This window comes from Echinops telfairi, unplaced genomic scaffold (assembly GCF_000313985.2).
Source record: "Echinops telfairi isolate 266 unplaced genomic scaffold, ASM31398v2 ScPeMD7_443;HRSCAF=831, whole genome shotgun sequence".
Classification (NCBI taxonomy): Eukaryota; Metazoa; Chordata; class Mammalia; order Afrosoricida; family Tenrecidae; genus Echinops; species Echinops telfairi.
In genome coordinates, this window is record NW_022104341.1 from 81,174,676 (window position 1) to 81,175,866 (window position 1,191).

General features: G+C 40.5%; 1 protein-coding gene across 1 annotated transcript in view; it reads right to left on the reverse strand.

The window, feature by feature from the left end:
* LOC101652047 (cytochrome P450 4X1) overlaps positions 1-1,191 on the reverse strand; it is a 64,126-nt gene that overhangs the window by 28,318 nt on the left and 34,617 nt on the right. Inside the window, exon 4 of the mRNA XM_004699449.2 lies at positions 469-596. Coding sequence (XP_004699506.1) covers positions 469-596 — 128 coding nt within the window. The remainder of the gene's footprint in view (positions 1-468; positions 597-1,191) is intronic.

The following is a 1,191-nucleotide window of genomic DNA, read 5'->3' on the forward strand; positions in this document are numbered from 1 at the left end:
AAAAAAAAAAGAAAAATAATTCACAAGGGCAGTATCACTACAATTCCCTTAGACTTTAGGTTAACTCTGCTTCCCTGAATTTGACTGAACACCCAATCAAAATGCTGGTCACGGTGATTCTCTTTCAGAAAAGATGTGTTATTGCAGATGAGGGAGGATGGGGACTTTGTGTGGTGTTTGGAATGCTTATGATGACAATGTATAGATTAATTATCTGTCTCATTTTAAAATAAAACTAACGTGTGAATGTAATTTTGGAATAGAGCTCACTTATAAATCAGACTGTCCATAGAGGTGTTTCTCTGCAGCATCCTTTTGCCAATTTGGAGAATACAGGTGAGTGCCTCATGATCCTCCCCCACCTATCGGAGGCAATTTGTCCCTAGGACTTTAATTTAGACCCATTCAAAACATTCTTCTTGTTAAGAATCCACACAGCGAAATACACACCAGAGCACCCTCACTTACCAGCAGTGTACTCACAGAATGAACCATCACCTCAGCATAGGGTTTCAGGATGTTTAAGTGGAATCCTGGGGTCAGCAGGTGGCGGTGCTGGAACCACTTGGGTCCATCTAGATTCAGTAGTCCTTGACCTTGAGAAATAAAAGGCACAAACTTCATGCTGATTTATTAGATGAGATGAAGGAGAGATGAGGAACACAGAGATCATTGACTGATCAGGAGGCACAGTAGTTGTGAAATAGTGAAATATCTGTACCGTGCTGATATATTAGGATTGGGTGAGCTTTCTGTTTGGACATGGGCATGGGTGTATTTAAGGGAAATATGGCCATGGTGATCAAGCTCTAAATATTCAACATAACGTTTTGAAGCCTGATAAATATGGCACCAATCGTAAAATCAACAACTACCGCTATCAAAGAAAAAAACGGATAGTAGATATTTTACTTTGATATGGGCGCTTTCTTATGAACAAAACCAAAGATTTACTTTAAAGGAATCCCTGACCCAAATTAACCCACTAGCAGCTTTTCCTCGTCTCATAGTTGCCAATCCTTCCTTTCTGTTTGAAGTCAAGTTTGCAAAGTTTGAATTTCAAAAGATACGGTTGGCTGAGGACCAGAGACCATCTGTTGAACTTCTGCCCTTGATCTCAGTGAAAGGAGAAAGAAAGTGGGGTCCAGTCAATTACATTAAGAGTGGCCAGTGCACCAGCCTATGCAACCA